The 16,281-nt window shown below is 38.2% G+C and overlaps 2 protein-coding genes across 2 annotated transcripts in view; one reads left to right on the plus strand and one right to left on the minus strand.

Annotated features, from left to right (window-relative positions):
* Positions 1-15,931, plus strand: part of pkd1l1 (polycystin 1 like 1, transient receptor potential channel interacting) — a 49,933-nt gene extending 34,002 nt beyond the window's left edge. Inside the window, 23 exon segments of the mRNA XM_084747170.1 lie at positions 3,494-3,600; positions 4,174-4,278; positions 5,214-5,337; positions 5,429-5,602; positions 6,094-6,280; positions 7,293-7,375; positions 7,485-7,927; positions 8,814-8,898; positions 9,020-9,196; positions 9,293-9,411; positions 9,494-9,604; positions 9,694-9,800; positions 10,474-10,559; positions 11,248-11,390; positions 11,503-11,737; positions 11,994-12,098; positions 12,383-12,523; positions 13,232-13,366; positions 13,695-13,906; positions 14,017-14,197; positions 14,921-15,085; positions 15,168-15,266; positions 15,269-15,931. Coding sequence (XP_084603296.1) covers positions 3,494-3,600; positions 4,174-4,278; positions 5,214-5,337; positions 5,429-5,602; positions 6,094-6,280; positions 7,293-7,375; positions 7,485-7,927; positions 8,814-8,898; positions 9,020-9,196; positions 9,293-9,411; positions 9,494-9,604; positions 9,694-9,800; positions 10,474-10,559; positions 11,248-11,390; positions 11,503-11,737; positions 11,994-12,098; positions 12,383-12,523; positions 13,232-13,366; positions 13,695-13,906; positions 14,017-14,197; positions 14,921-15,085; positions 15,168-15,266; positions 15,269-15,595 — 3,651 coding nt within the window. The 3' untranslated portion in view covers positions 15,596-15,931.
* LOC146307440 (uncharacterized) lies at positions 1,143-3,181 on the minus strand. Its single transcript, XM_084710373.1, has 5 exons — positions 2,852-3,181; positions 2,440-2,489; positions 2,285-2,347; positions 1,667-1,795; positions 1,143-1,423 (listed from the first exon to the last, which is right to left on the minus strand). Exons 1-5 carry the CDS (start codon positions 3,130-3,132, stop codon positions 1,143-1,145), a joined length of 804 nt encoding a protein of 267 aa, XP_084566499.1. The 5' UTR covers positions 3,133-3,181.
* Positions 15,932-16,281: the final 350 nt, after the last annotated feature.

Genomic DNA, 16,281 nt, shown 5'->3' on the forward strand with positions numbered 1-16,281 from the left:
ATTTTGACACTCAAACTTGTTTTAAGTAACTGTCTCTTCATTATTAAAAATCCATCCATCGCAGCATCAACGCCATTTAAACATGTCCCAGAGCAAGAGTAAATCAGCCAACAGTAAGAATGAGGACTGCATCTCTGTAGAGGCCATGAGCGATATGATGGACCAGCAACAAACTTCTATGCAGGGCCACGTCCAGACTTTTTTGACTCAGGGGGCTCAAGTGAAGCACTGACTTATGCAGGGCACCAAACAAATATAATGTAACGCTTCCAGAATTTATTTGGTTGCACTTTATTTTCCTGTACACAAAACAGATGGTGGCACATTGAATAAAAGTAGACAAAAACTAGAAATATGTTCATTAGTAGACAGTCGTTCTACTCTATTTAGACACTATACCCCTAATGGTACACTGAAAAGATGTAATAAGTTGCACATTGTATCAAATTAGACAAAATCTAAAAATAATATATGTAGTTGACAGTATTATACTCTTTATTGGACCTTATTAGACTTAACTAAAGGGTATTTCTGAGCACATTTTAACAGAACTGTACTTAAATGAATGAATTGCTATTTTTACATAAAATATAGGTGTTTATGGGATGCATTGTTGTGTAGTATACTAAATGATGTCTCAGTTTTTACTGTTTATTTTCACTGATAGAAATTATGTGTAGCACATTACTTAATACCTGTAATATGCTGTCTGGAGAAAACCACTTTGCAAACTCCTGCAGGATTAGCAAGAAGCAGTCTGACACGTCTCACTCAGCTGCCATCTTTATATACACGTAAAACAGGTCACTGAAGTGCTGTATGAGAATTAAACAGATGTCTCTTAATAAATTATTGATAATGTATGCTTTCGAAACAGAACATTAGTGGCTTAAAAACGTTAATACTTTCACAATACATTGATACCAGGATATTGTTGCAGTAACTGCTGAGTTAAGTGTCTCCCCTCATGAAACAGCTGTAATGTCTGCTATATGGCTCTGATGGGGTTTGGTGCATGAATGAATTCACAGAACAATGTTGTAAGATATGATTAAATATGATAAACCTTTATTAATCCCCAAAGGGAAAGTCAGGTGTCATAGCAGCAACAGCAGTGAGAGTGAAGCACAGGTTAAGGGACCTCACAGAGCATGAAGAAGAAATCCACTGAAAATATTCCGATTATAGACATCATCATAAAGACTGTTGCCTGAGACGAGAACCGAGTAGATCACATCTCCCTTTTCCAGTTGAAGAATTACTGCACTAGAAAAATGGCCAGCACCGCCACCATTATAAGACGTGCTGTATAAAACTCTCTTGTCATTGCAATAGAGAAAAACACTAATAAAATATGATTCACGGTTGTCCCACAGGCTGTATCTGAAGTAGTAGACTCCTCTGACTGGAGCTGTGAAGATACCTGCATCAGAGGAGAAAATCAGTGAGGGGTCACAACTGTCTTTTTCTCACTGTTCAGTGATCTCTGCCTGTTTAATGGGAGGTAGTTTCTTGATGTAGGAGCTCTTGGCTCTTGGATTTATTTCATTCCTACATCCAAACTGCAAACCAGTGTCTTTGGAGCAAAACAAATAAGTATTTGTTTAAGTTTAACTAAGAAAACCTTGATATAATTACATCCTGTCTCAGTGGAAGAGGTGAATACCTGTAGTTGGGTTGTAGGCCTGGCCGATGTTGGTGAAGATTTTACTGAACTTCAGTGTGATATCAGTGTTGAAGGGTCCAACGAATCCTGCGTCAGTAAGACCAACTGAAAAGGCCACCTTTGGAGGGTCTGTGTGAATGTGGAAAATTTACACAGAGAAAATATTACTGGTGTTCAGTCTGTGAACAAATGTAACTGTACATCTTTTGTTTTCTTCACTGACAGAATGATATTCAGCCAAACCGTTTAAAGACGCTGCAGTCATTTGGATGCTGACAGTCAACAGGCTTTGAATTTCAGAAAAATCTCTAACAGCTGAATGACATCATTTCTGCTGCATCTAGTAACAGAATGAATAATAATAATAATAATAATAATAATAATAATAATAATAATAATAATAATGATGAATGACATCATTTCTGCTGCATCTAGTAACATTTGTCATAAATATAAATGTCACACTGTTTCCTGCTGCATTGACTATGCTAACTCTATAATCCTACCACTTTCATCATTTTTACTCACTTTTGGACCCAACATCTGAGATTTACATCACAACCTGTTTTCTAACATAATATGATGTTTTGACTTTTAATAATGGTTTATGTAGTTTACCTGCATTCTCTCTCTTGAGTTCCTCCACCTCTTTTTCACTGGAGCTCATTCTGGCCTCTAAAACTGTGAACACATTCAACATTTTTATCATGAAACAGAATCATTTTTAGTTTGCACATTTTTCATTGATTACTTTGTAATCTTAGTAATTATACCTGTGTTCTTGTTTTCACTTGCTGTAACTCTAGTCAGAAGATCTGCAATTTAAAAAAAAACAATAGGTAGGTCAGATCAGTGGTTCTCAACCCCCAAGGTGATCATGAGATCATTTCTGGGGGTCGCTAGATATTCATGGAGAATAAAATGAAATATTATGGCAAGCAGTGGCACATTTTCACTGGAGCTCATTCTGGCGTCTAAAACTGTGAACACATGTAACATTATTTTAACATGTACTTTATGGTAAAGTAGGTTTTTCATCAAAAGGATTATTATTAATGTTCTTCTTTGTAATCCCATCAATTAATTTTATATATAAAAATAATCAGATGATTTTTCTTGCACTCCTGATTTCAGTGGCTGTCAGTGTGTTCGGTTTTAAAGCCATGAACTACTCTATGTATTTACATTGCAGTATATTTTATGACATGTAAGTCACCTGTATTTTCTTGCTCCAGCGTCTCTATCTTGCTCTTGCTGTTCCCCAGTTCCACCTTCTGTTCGATGACCATGTCTCTCAGCTCCTTCAGCTCGGTCCAGATGTCAGGGGTGGTGCTGGTCTGGCTGCTGCTCTGATCATGGGTGGCTTTGACGCCTTGAATCTCAAATTGAACCTCTTTCTCCCTGTTTTCCCCCTCTGACCAGTGCAGACAGAGCAGCAACACCAGAAAAACTGCAGGACTCGTCATTCTGAAATACCCACCTGTTTAGACAGCAAGAAGCAGTCTGACACGTCTCACTCAGCTGCCGTATTTATATACACGTGAAACAGGTCACTGAAGAGCTGTATGAGAATTAAACAGATGTCTGCAATAACAAACTTAAATATGCTGTAACTCCAAATGTCCTTGAAATCTGAGCTGATTTTAAGGCAAACAAGTATTTAGAGTCATGCTTGCTTGTTATAGAAGATCGTTTTCAACATAACAACATTAACAGCTCAATTGTTGTTTGCAGAATTTCAGTCTTGAGATTGTTCTTCTATGCTTGGATTAAACTTAAATATCATCATATAATGTGTCTGAAACACCGCCTCTACATGTTTGCCAGGTTTACATTGTGCTGAAAGGTGAAGATGGGATCTCGCAGACAAGAGAGCTACAAGTCCCAGGTTGCACTCTGTTCAGGAGGAACTCCAAAGACACTTTTATTTTGAGGTAAAAGTCAAATATCTTCAAACAACGCTGAAATATCAACAAAATCTTATCTCACACTGCTCAAAAAACTCCAACCAAACTGTCAAACAAGGGAGTGGTGATTGATATGGATCAAGATTATCTTAAAACATTGCCTATTTCTTGCTTAAAATTTTCAGAAACAAATTTAAGTGACTATTTTGTTGTAAAATGAGAAAGATTATAACAAGGTGGCCTCCATTCTGGCTCCTGCATCAAGGAGGGAACCCCAGACCCCTGAAAAATCTCTTGAGCGTGGTAATTATAACCCAAACTATGATCTTTGCCTAATTGTATAGGTTTTTGTCTCTGAACCTACACAGATCTTAAACAAAGCGTTGTCATATTACAAAACATAATTAGTTTGAAGATGTGCACAAAGAACAAATATGTTCAAATCTCACAAGTTGTCCCCATTAGTGACTTGGACACAAAAACATAGGAAAAATGGATCAAGGTTAAAAAATACAGAAGTTACCCTTTAGGACATGATCTAGTTTGGTTTACTCATCCAATAACTCAGTCAGTGTGTATTCTTTGTCTGTGACACCACAGTGCAGCAGACAACCTGGGACCACTGTGGGGGGTCCACATCTGGCATGACAACTCTGGACCCTCCCCGTTCTGGTACCTCAAAAAAGTGGAGGTATTTGAGGTAAGGTCTTCCCTGTTAAGTGTTTGTCAGTGTCAACAGAGGAGCACAAATATATCAAAAAGTATCTTGTTAGAAATTGCATATACTTGTTTATCAAATGTATTTAAATAAAACACAAATGAAAAATGTATTTAATTGAAATACCAGTAATTTGTGATTTGAAATATAAAAATACATTCCATACAGTCTGATATTATTACATTTTTGCCTTCTACTACTTCCCGCTATAAAGAAATGACCAAGAATGGTCTGACTGCAGCCTTGCAGACCCACATTATTACATGACTGAGATCTTCCTTGATCAGATCCTTACAGTGAAACAAGTCATTTTGTAGGGTTGTTACGATAAAAAAAAAAAAAAAAGAAAAACTACCATTTACAGCTGTTTCTTTGACAATAAGTTCATGTAAAATGTCATTTGGCCAGTTCCAGGTCACATGTGCTTATTGATTGCTCTTTTCTCTTTTCTGATCATATTTTGATTATGAAACTTTATCTTTTGGGAAATTTGCACCAAACGCACCACTTTTTCCCTCAAGCTTCTGGTCAGGAGGAGCACAAATGAAATGAGCGTGCTGCTGAACCTGACAGTCACATGATTCACTTCAAAGACTGTGATTAAGCTAATTATTGTACAGTAGCTTTCTTTGCTACAGTTTAAACCTGGGATAAAATGTGTGTTATTTAATAATAAAATTACATTAGATAATGTAATGTAAGTATTTCAAATATACAAATAGAAGCTTTTCAAGGAGAAATCTGTAAAATATTTACTGTAATAAAACATAAAAGAGGATTTCAACCCATTTAATATACAGTTTATGACGCCAGCAGAAAAACATAAAATACTCAAAAGTGATTAAATACCAATTTTAAATACATTTAATTCAAATACTGCCTATCTCTGACAATCATGATGACTTGTTTGTTTACAGTTAAGCAGACAGAATGTGAAGGGGCGTGCTTGGCTCTTTGTCGGTCAGTGCTGGTTGGCCATAAACAAAGGCGATGGTCGGGTAGAGAGAACGCTTCGAGTCTGTACTCAGGGAATAGGCTTTGCTAAGGTAAAGCACTCACAAACACATGCTGCATGAACACTCAGAAACAAAAAAAAACATTTTAATCATTCTCCCATTTCACCCTGTGTACTTGCAGATGTTGTGTCTCAAGCTATCTGACTACTTGCCTGACCACCACATATGGATATCTGTGCACAGCTGCCCCCACCCCAACTCGTTCACACGCACTCAGAGGCTTGCTGTGAGCCTGCTGCTACTGTTGGGGTACACGTGTGTCAACACAGTAATCATATCACAGATGGACAGTCAGGTAGACTACACAACCTTCTGACTTTCCAATGCATGAGAATTCCAAAACATGTTTCACATAATGCTGTTTTTCCTGATCCTTTGTTGCAAATATTTTTATTGGAAGCATTTTGTGCAAAAAGCATTTATAAGGAACTGCTTTAGCTTTAACAATATTTCAAAGCATGACACAAAATGAGAGAAAAAAGGAAAAAAAGGGGAATACCCATCTAACCTCCCATTCACCTGCCTGCCCAGTACCACTTATAATTCTCGAGCTTGCAGTTAGCACTTTAAGGATCTGTCTCAAGTAGGATTTTCAATGTATTAGAGAGGATGTTGAATATTTTGAACCAAAGGCTTCCTGCCTTGGTGCAAAGTACAAAACTGTGGCTTCCTTGAACTGACATATGTTACAAAGAGGAGAAACTCTGGGAATATTTTATTGAGATAAGATTTTTATTTTTTATTTTTTAATCTTAGATAACCTGTGCCCTGATCCCTTGTTTACAGTTGTCGTTCGAGTTGGGTATTATTGATGTGTCATCTGTTTCCGTGACGATGGGAGTGTTAACTGTGGTGGCAGTGTTGCCTGCAGCAGCAATGATTTCTTTCCTGTTCCGACTGCGTGAGGTCAAACTGACGGGGTCAAGAGTCAAAGAAACCAAGAGCAGGAAGACTGAAAAAGACTTTTTTGAAGGTGAGGTTCACACTTAAATTGTCTAAAGGAACTTTAATATTGTGTTGATGTTGGAGTCTTCCGCCACTATAACCACAAAACATAACATCAAAAATAAAATTCTCTTTCATCTTACCTTTCAACTGGATAGCATGCAAACTATGGTAGCATTGCCTGAGAAAATATAGGCTCAGTGTATTGGTTTTCATGGCAGGAACATATTTTATATAGAATAGAAATATTGTCATTTCAGACCATGCAAGTGTATCAATGGACATCTTACCATATTATGAAGTTTCTCAAACACCCAGGTAGAGTTTCAACAATCCCTGTTACAGGATCAGACTTTCACTTATAAACAGGACAGAAATTAAATTATGCATTGAAAGTAATGTCCAAACAGCGCCCTCTGCAGATGCAGCATGGCTATGAAGGCTTACCTCAGGCTTAATTCAACACCTTGCTCTCAAGAAAAATAAAGCCAAGCTTTTACAACTCAGGGAGAGAAATTTACAGTTAAAATTTAAACAAAATAGCTCCACTGAAGGACTGAGAAAACAAACAAAACTACATTTGAATACAACTCTTGATTAACATAAAAGGTGAATTCATATTACAGAGTAAGGCAAAATGATTTTGAATCAGGTGACAAAGCGGGAAGATTATTAGCCAGATATATCTTATTTATATATATATAAATAACTTAAGTCAGATTTGATTAAGTTAACGCAATTTTTCTAGTTTATGTTCAGTTATATTAAGCATAACCACATTTTGTTTACTTTTTTTTGAAAAATAAACTTTTGATTTTATATACAGTATTTCAGTTACATTTTACTTAAAAATATTGCTTCATGTTTATTAGAGCCAAGAATAATTTTTTGGAGTAGTAGCTTTAAATAGAGTGAGATTAGTAAGATTTCTTGTCTGGACTGGACAATGACAACTATTTTTCTTCTTGTTGTTTCCTCACCTCCCTTTGCATTTCTCTTGATTTCATTACTGTTGTGTCTCCTCACAGATGCTCTCTCAGTGACCGACAGCACGTTTGAGCCACATCTCTTTTGGAGCGGTCTCCAGCAGTGGGCGCAGGAAGCCAGGAAGAAGAGATATCAGGTTACACCTTGAGCACCAATCTTTATCTTTCTACTCCTTTTCCCTTTCTCTGTGTCTTTGCTCTCACAAAAGTTTTCATCCTCATCTGACGCTTCTTCTTGTGTCGCAGGGCACAGACCTGCTGCCAGCGTCCACTATGATAATGGAGAATAAAAACACAGATAAAGTGGTCATAAGAAAGGAGGCATTTAAGAACAATATGGGAGCAGCGCTTCAGAACTTGTTGCTGATTACCGAGGACAATGATGTTGATCGAGCACCTCAGGGAAAAGAGTCTGATCTATCATGTGAGAACAGCAGGTTTCGTGAATCCCACAAAGCTTTTTGGGTTAGGGATGGAGGTCAAGCTGTTCAGAAGGAGGAAGATCTCCAAGCAAAAGAAAAGGAAGGCTGCCATCACCAGGCAGCATGGCCTGGTCACAGCCACACGATCAACAGGCTGAAAGTGAGAGGATTCAGATCAATATGTCAGTGGTGCCACTATTTGGCCTGGACACTCTGTCTGCTGTTGTCCCTCTCCTGCCTGGTGCTCTCTGCAGGGCTGGGAATGAGGTAATAAATGAGTGATGCATTAAATGGATGCTTATGAAGATGTATGAATGATCAGCCAGTAAGGCCAATGAACATTTTACCTGTAGTGCTATTTATTCATCTTGATAGTTTTAGCATGAGTTGCAGAGTTTTGGAGATGTCTGCTGTAGAAATGTCTCCTTACAGATATGATGGAACAGGACATTTGCCTTAAGTGCCTCAACATGCAGCATTCCACTACTTATTTAAAAGCTCAGTAGGTGACTTATTTTTTTAATTTTGTCATATCTGCTTTAATTGTCATAGGGGTGAGTGTTAGATAGCACTCAGCTTACTCAAGAGTAAGAGTGCATCGATAGTTTCTATATGAAACGGTTCACAACAAGGTCTGTGAATTATCTTAAGTACTGATTTCTGAGAAGACACTGATGCATGTTTTTTTTTTCAAATGCATTTTTTGGCTCCTTGAGCACCAAAAGCCATTTACTTCTATTATATTTGATATCACCAAAACTTGATAACTCACACCCAGACAATCTAGATGGATAAATAACACCACAGGCCTGAGGAAAAGTTCATATTTTTGATATTGGAGAGAGAGTCCCTCTACTGACATTTGAAAACATGCTTGACAGTATGGTCTAGGGCTGCACATTTAATCAGCAAACAAACAAACAAACATGTTTTCTTACATCTAGAGAACAAGATTTTTTTTCAATTAAAATGTAAATTGTGATGTAAAATTCCACTAATCATGAATCCTATCACAATTGCAAAAAAAGTCTCAAAATAATGGCAGTATACATATATTTTTTGCTGTATCATGTGTCCCTAATATGTCCTGTGTTGTAACCATCGCAGAGTCAAAATACATGTGTGTATGTGTGTGTGTGTGTGTCTGTGTCAGGTTCAGCAGTAGCAAGGTTCTGCTGTGGATACACTCCCTTTTCTTCTCCCTGGTCTCTTGCATCTTCATCATCCAGCCAGCCGTGGTAAACTAATGCCAGCCTCTTCAAAACTACATTTCAAATAAATAGACATATAATCCGTAATCATGAAATAGAATCATGGAATTACCTCTTAAATCGAGAACATGTTCTTTTTCTTTCCCAGATAATTACAGTTGCAATGACTGTGTCCTTCTGGTACAGGAAAAGAGCAGACTTTCATAGTTTCTCCTGTATTAGAGAGTTTGACATAGAAACTTCACAGCTGTGGAGCCACAGTGTTGCTGATCGACCAGAGGAGACATCCGCCTCTTCCCAGGAGAGATGTTCACACCTTGAAAAGGTGATAGCCAGACTATTTTCTATTTTGTTCTCCTCTCCTCTCCTCTCATCTCCTCTCTTCTATTTAAACATAAAGACAATTGTCTCTGACTGACAGCTGCTTGGAGCTCGTCAGCGAGCCCGTTACCTTCGTCTTGTGTGCCCACCGACTCAAGCAGAGCTGAGGAAAACTCGTTGGAAGAAAAGGAGAGAAACTCTTCTCCGTAATACCCTCAGGTGTGTCTGTGTGTCATTGTGCACCAGTATGTGTGTGATTTAAAGCTGTAAAAGGACTTCATCTTTTTTTCTTGTCTTCCAGGGATTTGTCTATCTGTGTCTCCATGCTTATCCTGATGCTGTGTGTAAACTATGACAGCTCACTCACTGACCGTTACCACCTCAACAAAGCTGTCAGAAAACAGTTTGTAAGGTAACATATATAAACACATGCTGTAACTTTCTGCATCCCTGCTGCCGTCTAATATACACAAATCAAGATCATATTTCATCTTTCAGCAGTGGCCATGACAATACATTTATGTCCATACAAAATCACGAGGACTGGTGGAAGTGGGCACAGACTAGTCTCCTTAATTTACTGTACAAGAATGTATCAGCCACCTCTCAGGTAAGCTACCATACCATTCCATTAAAATCTGAAAATATATTAGCTTGAGTCTGCATTCAAGTATCTGTAAGCCACCAAAAGGGAATTTGATATAGATGAAGAATGGATCTGAAGACCACATCTACTGTATAGTGAGGTTATAGGGAAAACTGTCATAAAACAGTATGTGTCTTATAATGAACTATAAGTTCATGTTCTTATGGATGTTCTCAAACTAGAGGTTGACTGATGAGGCTTATAGTATAACTACCTACACTTACATGTTCACACCTCGACAATCAACTGCTGTAAAGACTCATTATGCAGTAGTCCATGCAGTATCATAAGTTATCATGATGCAGCATCATAATATTTCACTGATGGTAAGTAAAGTGTGATACATTTTCATGCATCTTAAAGAATCTGTGCTGTATCACAAGTGATTAGTATGTAAGACGCCAAAGTGCAGAGAAACAAAAAAAAAAAAAAAAAAACTACTAAATTGCTTTCATCCCATAGTGAAAATAAAACTTAATGTGTTATAAGGCATTTTGAATGTATATAATTCACTAAGTCCCCCATTACACACTATAGATGTGGTCCTCACAGAAAATGTTACAGAAAGATCTTATTTTACATTTTGTCATCATGAAACCAAACAAACTATTTTTTACCTTTTTTCAGTTTTAAATAATTTGATGTCATCCAACAGTCACATGTCTTAATTGGAGAGCCAGTCCTGTGGAAGACAGAGGTGTCCAGCTCATTTCAGGATGAGGTAGGTAAAAAAAGGAGACAGTCCTTAATAATCCGCGTGTTGTGAAATAACTTAATCCCAAGCAAATACTCTGTCACATGGTATTTTCACTCATGTGTATTGCACTAACATCCCCTGTAGAGAGTGCTGTTTCATAAACATGGACCCAGGCTGCAAGCACATACAATATGTACACTGATGAATGTCTGTATCTGTTTAGCTCTAGAATTGATTATTTTTAGAGATTAATAAAGTCATGTACTGCACTTTTACTAAAGCTACCAGTGTCACTGTTACTACAAGTTTCACCCTTTGATTTATGATTTTGCATACTTGCCAATCTTGAGGCCTCAAAAACAGAGAGAATTTCAATACCAAGGCATCAGTGTTGAAACAGTTTCATAAGCATAAAAATTGAGCTTTCAGGAAATGGATACAGCAGACGCAAGCAGCTCTCTTTTTTTCATTTTACATATTGGTTTACTTAAAACAAGGACAATATATTGCACCAGATATAGCACAGTGCTACATCATCTGTTGTCCCTGAATGTCTAGAGGGCTTACATACCCTATACAATACCAGAGACAGGTTGTGATAATGAAAAGGAAAAAAAGTTAAAAACAGTTCCTGGGAAAACTGGAAGAAAGTATGTGATTTTGTTCTGGGTGTATTCTGACTGTTTCTGTTCTCTTCTCTGTGACTCCTCAGGTCTCTAGTGTGACGCTTCTACCAGAGTGTCTTCGCTTATTCTTGTCTAAGATCAGAACATCCACTCATCCAGAATCCAACGGCTTAGTTCCAATGGCATCACCTCTAAGGACTTTTGCCACAGTTGGCTTTGGCCACACAAGGTGAGAAACACACAGACACGGTGGAAATGATTTTCGAGTTTTTCATAATATGATCTCCGCTGAGATGTTTCCTTGTTGTATCTTCATTCAGTTGTCCTCTGCTCTGCTGCAGGTCTGATGCTGTGGCCAACCTGAAACTCCTGCATTCACAAGGCTGGCTGGGCAAACAGACGGTGGCTGTGAAGATTCAGTTCACTTTGTTCAGCCCTGCACCCAACTTGTTCACCGGTGTGACCATGCTCACTGAGCGGAGCCCTGTCGGTGTCCTGCTGTCCTCTGCTAAAGTCCAGTCAGTTCGAGTGTATCACACTCCTGCTGTGTGGGACTATGTTGTCATGGTGTGTCAGGTAAAATACTGCATCACCTTTTACCTGTAAAAACAACCAGCCTTCATCATCATAAAACTACTCAACAGCTGCAGAGGCAAAACCTTTTTACTGTAGATTATAGGCCAGTTTTTGTCAAAAATCCTTTAAGGGATAGTTCTGAGAGAGTTTTCATTGCAAGAGACACCGTGCACGTGCTCTACCTCATACAACTCCAATTCAAAAAATCTAAACTATCCTTTTAAGGTTTCTTATGTTTTTTCTTCCTCCCCTCCAGCTCCTTTTCCTCCTCTTGTCTCTACTGGAACTCTATGATCAAGTGTACACTGTTGGGCAGCAAGGGTTGATGGGATACTGGAGAACACAGCGCAACTGGCTGGAAGTGAGTCTATCACATGTGCACAAAATATGAAATCCAACATAATAATTCCAAAAAAAATCTCAAAAGACTTCCATGCTTCAGCGTACAGTAGATACAAGCATGCACACGCACACACACTCAGCCACACAACAATGCAAACAAGATCACAATGACCTAGCAGAAAGGGTAAAATAACCTGTAGCTCTTAAACTAACATACCTGTGAAGTAATGAAGGTCAAAGCACACAGCAGAGAATTAAATGTACCTGGTTGAAATAAACTTCTCTCTGTCTCTCTCTTTGCAGGTCAGTTTGCTGGCAGTGACCCTAGTGTACTACGTTTATTACATCTGTCACTCCATTATTATCTTGGAGGTTGTGGAGCTGCTGCAGAGGCACAGTCGCAGAGGACATGTTGACGTTGGCCTCCTGGCTACCTGGGAACAAGTGAGAGAAAGAATGAGACAAATGAAGGCAGGGAAAAGAGGGCTGAAGAGAAAACAAATATTTAATGTTGAGAGAACAGGTCACTGCTTGTTCTACTTCAATTTATTACAGTGCCTTTGCTCTGAAAATGCAAGAGCTTGATCTTTAGGGGCATCACATTTAATATTACAGTGCTTTTTAGGGACACTGTGCACAAAGTTTGTTGTTTTTGTTAAACACGCCCTAATTAAATACACCATGAAAGCCCAAGTTTAAGGATGAGAAGTCCTTTAGAGGTAATGGTGTCGATTTTAAAGAGACAGCAAGGGTTCACAGGGATAAAAGGAATAAAACGAATTATTTGGAGTGGGATTGTATGAGGCATGTATTGTCAGTGTATTAACTATAGTAGAGGCTGGTTGGTATTTCAGCCACTTGAAAAAGGTCCACCTAAAAAAACATTCCACTGTGCACTACAGCAAAACATTTTCACCACTATGACTTGCTGTCAGACTGCCTTTTTTCTGATGGGAAACCTGTTATACAGGCCAAATGTCCCTCTCTCCAGGCCAGCCAGACTCCATTGGAAAAATCAGTAAATTTACCTTGCAGAACATGGGAGCTGCTGGTCTATTTGTTGCACTCAATCTGTTAGTTTGTTTGTCTTATTGTATGACCTCAGTGTTTTAGAAAGAAGCTATCCCTTTAAAATGTCTTTTGTGTCTGCAGTGTATTCGTTCTCTCCGTGGCGTTATGCTCTTCCTCCTCACCATGAAGTGTATGACTGTGTTGAGGGTGACCAGGATGTTGGCCTCCTCTGCTGCACTCCTCAGCCGCTCACTCTCCAGCCTTTTCTGGCCAATGGTAAACACACTGTGCAGCAAGATCATCACTTAGGAAGGGCCTTCATCTCAAGCATTACCTGCTAAAATATTATTCTACAAAAAGACACTCATAGTTTTCAAAATATGTATGATTACGGAGTCAGTGTTGTGGTGTTGAAATATATATGAATGGTCTCACTAATGCAGTTCTTTCTTGAGATATAGTGTCCTATCTACACATGTAATGTTGATAATATTCTTCCAGAAACAACTTTTTAAGACCTGTTTATGTGGGTATTTCTCAGCAACAACATTATTATTCTCACTAGAAGAGAAAAGATAAAAATGGCCTCCTCCTAATGTTCTAGATTTCAGGTTTTATCCTGATGGTGGCGCTGTCCTGCATGGGGAATCTCCTCAGCACACAAAGCTCCTGGGTCTTCAGCTCACCGTCCCCTTTGCTCTGTCATGGTTTTAGTCCCAAGGCTATGAGGGGACACCATTTGTCCTGGTTTGATTTCCTTTACCATGGAGTTTTCTATTTGTCTTCCAGTGTGGTGAGGACAGCAGCAGTACATATGTATTATATCAGTAAAACTTATGTTTCAGTGAATAAGAGTGTGATTTCTGAAAATGTAAGGCAAGTTATTCTCATCCGCCAGGGTCTAGAGCGCTGTTGTGTTCTAACAGCCGTCTGTCTTTGTTGTAGACAATAGGTGTGGTGTCTTCCTTGGTTAGAAGGACCAGAAGATCTCAAAACAGGGGGAATGTCTTCACCGCAGCAGAATTTGTCTGCTACATCAGACGGACGGTGTCCAACTTCACTGGGCAGCGTAAACAAGCATCGATTGAAAATCATGTGGAAGCAAAGGTGAAGAAAAGGCTAAACAGCAAAATGTCAAGTTAACTATAAATCAGAGAGAGTTCACTGAAAAAAATACATTTTACAGATGATTGAAGTTGCAAATATCTATTTATCATTATCAAATTACCTTGGTAACAACTGACCCATCCTAAGTCCCACCGTTTTTTTTGCTCTGTGCTCCAATGACAGTTGAGCAAACTTTGTAACCTGATCAACTTTCTGCTTTTCCTGTAAAAGCAACATATAGGGTCACATCTTAAGTTGATAAAATGATTCATGCAGATTAGCTGGCGTCATGCTTTCCACAGCTTTTCACAGGTCTCAAAAACTGATTGGAGTGAAGTGAACATATACATACAGTATATAAATGTAAAGTAAATGTGTTTTTGGGAGAAATTCGTCTTGATCAGGCTGTAGCAACTACAAAACAAAATCATCATGGACCAAATAACCACTGGTCAACTTTACACATTGTAACTATGCATATAAAAGAAATTAAGATAGGTGAGTTGTGTCAAACCATGTTTCCTGATTTGGATATTGTTTAAATATTTGTCCCTTTTTTTGACAGTGTGGACATGAAATAGGTCTTAAACTGCATTCATAATGGTCTTAATAAGTCTTAACTTGTATAAACCTTTGCAGAAACCCTGTAATTCATTTTTTAGAGTTTACATCTAAGTTCAGAAATAAATGACTTTTCTTTTGTTTGTTTGGTTTTTTTTTCAGACTTATTACTTAGAGGAGTTTGAAAGCTTAGTGGATGAACTCTTGATCAGACTCAACACCCTTTCAAACAGTCTGTACCACACACTGCCTGCCAAAGCCCACCGCTACAGAGAGGACAGTCCTGTCTTTTCACCCATACAGGAGCCCTCCAACATGGACACACAGGTCAGTCAGCTTCATGTCAAATCTAGAAAAAAGGTCCTCTGCAAAGTCGATGCTATTTGAAAACTGTGTGATTCTGTTACAGGACTTTGTCCGAAGACAAATGACAGAGGAGCTGATAGTGAGCGATAACATAGATGTCAGTGGCTGTGGAGAAACCCTACCTGCATCTTACCTGCTCAGGTAATAAAGTTTCTCCAGCATCTACTTTGGTTATATTTTCTTGAGTAAAAACTTATAATTCATTTTTCTGCATGACACTGTATTATCAGGTGTGAAATCCCAGAAGATAGAGCACTCCAGACTTCTTTAAAGACACAAAACTACCTGTCCCTCCCAGAGGCAACATCACTCATGAAGATTTGGGTAGATGATGATTTGCAGAAGGAAGCTGACCACTCGACTAAAACAAATGACAGTCACTGGTTAAGTAACAGTAAGGCCACCCACACAGAGGTGGTGGTGGAAGTTCTGGTCCATGAGGATCCTGGGATTGTAGAGCCAGATAAATAGTAGGGTCTTTATTGAGATGACTGTTATGTCTGAGACTTTGCAAGCAATTCAAATGATGTCTTAAAGATCTGCATTTTTCTGTTATTTTAAGATATACTGTATAGCAGTGGTTCACAAACTTTGCATAGTCCATTTATAACTGTCTCCATGGTGAAGGCTATGACAGTGAGGAATCAAATCTGCAGTGAGGCGCATTAGTTAGTTATCAATAAATATATTTAAATTTAGATGTCCTGCAGTGTCCATCCTGATTATTTAAGAGCTGACTATTATGTTATCATGAGGATGAACACTAATTAAAGACGTCCTTTACCATAATGTAGTTGCAAACTGACGATCTAAATGGCTTTTTTTTTTTATTTATTTTATATTTCATCAATCATATATTGTATCAAAGTGGTATATATCAGTTTTGTAAAGCATTATAAAGTAATTGGTATCCGTTTATATATCTTTCATAAATGAAGAATCTTAAGAATACTCTGTGATTAGTCCCTCTGAGATATTTCCTGAAAATAAACCCTCAAGATACTGCTTTTTTGTTTTGCTGGTTCAGATTTGCTGTCTAAATATTTAACACTGCAACCCTCAGGCTGCAAAGACTGCTCTGTGATGAAAATGCATTGTCTTTGCATCATATGAAGTGGAGATCTGTGGACAAATTTTCATGTAATCTCCCACTGAAT

Source organism: Lutjanus erythropterus, chromosome 21 (assembly GCF_056507025.1).
Source record: "Lutjanus erythropterus isolate fLutEry1 chromosome 21, fLutEry1.hap2, whole genome shotgun sequence".
Taxonomy (NCBI): Eukaryota; Metazoa; Chordata; class Actinopteri; order Lutjaniformes; family Lutjanidae; genus Lutjanus; species Lutjanus erythropterus.